The 3,206-nt window shown below is 40.0% G+C and overlaps 1 protein-coding gene across 1 annotated transcript; it reads right to left on the bottom strand.

The window, feature by feature from the left end:
- Positions 1 to 1,116: 1,116 nt before the first annotated feature.
- On the bottom strand, positions 1,117 to 3,206 carry LOC127636403 (protein shisa-1-like). The gene is made up of 2 exons (XM_052116855.1): positions 2,915 to 3,206; positions 1,117 to 1,616 (listed from the first exon to the last, which is right to left on the bottom strand). Exons 1-2 carry the CDS (start codon positions 3,204 to 3,206, stop codon positions 1,117 to 1,119), a joined length of 792 nt encoding a protein of 263 aa, XP_051972815.1.

Here is a 3,206-nt window from a genome sequence, read left to right as displayed (position 1 = left end):
ATTGGCTACATCTTGAGTTTCAGCTTTAATGTAATAAAGGTAAAACACTTTTGAATAGTATGTGTGTGTATGTGAACAAGTGTGTGTTTGTGTGAAAGTGGACAAGACTTCTTGCATTTATTTCTAGGTGTGTACCTGAGCAGATTTATTTGGTTGTATAGCTGTAATTATCCATGTGTCTTTAGCTCAGCTTTACTTTACATGTTTTTACATTATAACAGGATTTGGCATGAAAATCAGTTGGTTAATGAACTCATACGCATCTGCTTAAACTCAAGCTGGGCCATCCTGAGCTTAATCTCTCTCACACATCCCTTTTTACCTGCACTAATCCCTCTCTCAGGGGTGTGAGGAGATCTGCATGTATTGTCCTCTACTCTCCTGCTGTTTCTCCAAACACACACAAAACCCTTCACATACACAAAAAACCTGCACCGCCACACACACACGAATAGCTGTAACGGCTGGAGAGCTTTACAATCACAATGTACTGTAAAGAAAAAAACAAAGCTCTTGCAGGACAAAGATTCACTTGAGTCAGAACATCTGCAGAACACCACAAGATGTAGAGGACACAGAAAACTGCTAAATGTAGTATTCCTTATTTTTTATTTCCCAATGAGAAGGAAATAATTTGTGTCCTTTTTCATGCAATTGAATGCTTAACATGACCCAGTTCCATATGCAATACTTAGAGCTTCATTTATCCATATTTGGTTTTAAAAATAATGAGAATGGCGGCAAACAAATGGCTGAGAAAACACATTTATTCTCTAATCTGTTATAGCCTAAACAACACATTACAATCAGTGATTGCTGAGCAACCAATCAAACAATAGTTCATGCAAATACACTCCTATGAGAAGCAGTATTACACCATGTCAAGGTACCAACCAAGACCAATATGATGTCAAGAAGTCAGCACAGTTGATTATACACATACAGACCAACAATATGGCTGTCTATTTTAAACACATGTTATACACCCATTCAAGAATGAGTCCATTCAAGACAGCAAAAACAGTAGGTATCCCTGAGACATATTGCCATGGCCACCGTTCTACTTCTTCTGTAGTCACTGAGTCCATTTAGTAGTTTGTAGTTTTACGGACATCATCAAATGGTGACAGTGGGATAGATGGGTTCCGTGTGCATAGGGGCTTGAGGAAAAGGCTGTCCATGCACCTGCCCGAATGCAGAACGACCATCCAGGAATGCAGGGGCCATGAGCATGCTGCGTTCTGGAGGGAGAGCGTAATTCATGTAGGGCTGATAAAACTGTGGCGCCCCCTGATGGAGAGGAGGAGCATACTGCTGTGACTGTGAGGTAGGAAATCTGTTTCCAACTGGCCCATACCGGTTCACACTGAGCTCAGATGGTGGAGGGTGAGTGTTTGTTGTGGAGGAGCCTGTAGTGGAGGTGCGGGATGGGGTGGAGCTGTCCACAGAAGGTCCTCCAGACTCTAACAGGCTGGTCTGAGCAGCAGACGGTCCAGTCGGCCGATCATTCGCTTTGGGTTTGACACACTGACAGCAGCAGATGGACACAATGGATCCGACCAGAACGAATGAGAGGAATGCGCTTACCACAATCACAAATGGGAGATAGGTTGGAACTGGGGAAGAAAGAAAAGTCAAAAAGTTTAAAGAATGAACACAGCTATATATACACAAATATACAACAGGCCTGAGCTTAAATATATTTTATGTTCAAGAGATTCAATAAATCAGTCAAAATAGACATCAAATACAGTCACAGGTTTTAACTCTGGGACATAGCCATGAAATGCTTTTAAGATATTAAGACCACATTCATACTTTAAGGAATATTCCTTGTATTTTAGTACTTCTAGTATAATGGTAATAGTAGGTTACATTGGAAAACTGATTTTAAGGAATAGTACAACCAAAAAATTAAATTATTTCATAATTTACTCACCATCAGGCCACCCCAGATGTATATTACTTTCTTCTGCAGAACACAAACAAATATATTTTTTTGGAGAACATCTCAGCTCTGGGGGTCCTCACAATGCAAGTGAATAGTGACCAGAAATTTGAAGCCCCAAAAAGTCCATACTATTCCAATGGATACATCCATGTCTTCAGAGGTCATATAATAGGTGTGGATGAGAAACATATATATATATATATATATATTTTTTTTACTATAAATCTCCACTTCCACATTCTTCTTCACATTATAGCATTCTTCAGGCATATCACCACATACTGGTCAGGGCTGGTTAAAGGTGGATATTTACAGTAAAAAAAAAAAAGGTCTTAAATATTGAGTGTTTCTCATCCACACCTAACATATCATTTCTGAAGATATGGATTTAACCACTGGAGTCATATGGACTACTTTTATGCTGGCTTTATGACATTTTTGGAACTTCAAATTTCTGGCCACAATTCACTTGCATTGTGAGGACCTACAGAGCTGAGATACACTTCTGTGTTCAGCAGAAGAAAGAAAGTCAAACGCATCTGGGATAGCATGAGGGTGAGGAAAGGCTTAAAGCATTAAAATATTCTTGGATGAACTATTCCTTTAACCCATAACATTAATGTGGTTGGTGTAGCATAATATTTCTATTGATACTGTTCATTTAGATATTGCAGGATGCAATTTTAGGTTAACTTTTTTTTTTCATTGTATACAATGTCAAATGTTTTGTGATGTAAAAAAAAATATATGCGCTTCATCTGGTAACATCTCAGCTAATTGGTTTTATTCCATTCAAACATGCTGTGTAATCTGCATCTAATGACAAATGTATTTATGCCAAAAGTTATTTATATGGGTTAAATCAAGTAGAAATACGTTTTTGAGGTAACATATTGCAGGTTGCCACCTTTCTCGGTGGAGAAAACATCATACATTTCGCAAGATAAATATAAAGGTCCTTACCACTTTCTGGCATCTTTTTCACGTTGTCGGTACTCTCGGTCTCGGAGCTCGTGTCGCAAGTGCTCTGATCAAGACGTGCCTCTGCGTAGGTACAGCAGTACCTGAGTGCGCAATTCCCGCAGCAGTAGCGCGCGTCCTCGCCGTCAAAGCGCTCCGGACACTGGAATCCCCGGTGCCATGAGTTGAAGGAATCCGACCAGCCGTGACAATACTCCCCCGATACCGCAAAAGACAACGGGAGAAGACCCAAGGAGAGCCACAGAAACACAGCACAAGTCACAGAGGAACGCAT

Source organism: Xyrauchen texanus, chromosome 4 (assembly GCF_025860055.1).
Source record: "Xyrauchen texanus isolate HMW12.3.18 chromosome 4, RBS_HiC_50CHRs, whole genome shotgun sequence".
Classification (NCBI taxonomy): Eukaryota; Metazoa; Chordata; class Actinopteri; order Cypriniformes; family Catostomidae; genus Xyrauchen; species Xyrauchen texanus.
Note: the sequence above shows the minus strand (reverse complement) of the source record. Positions and strands in the feature narration are given on the sequence as shown.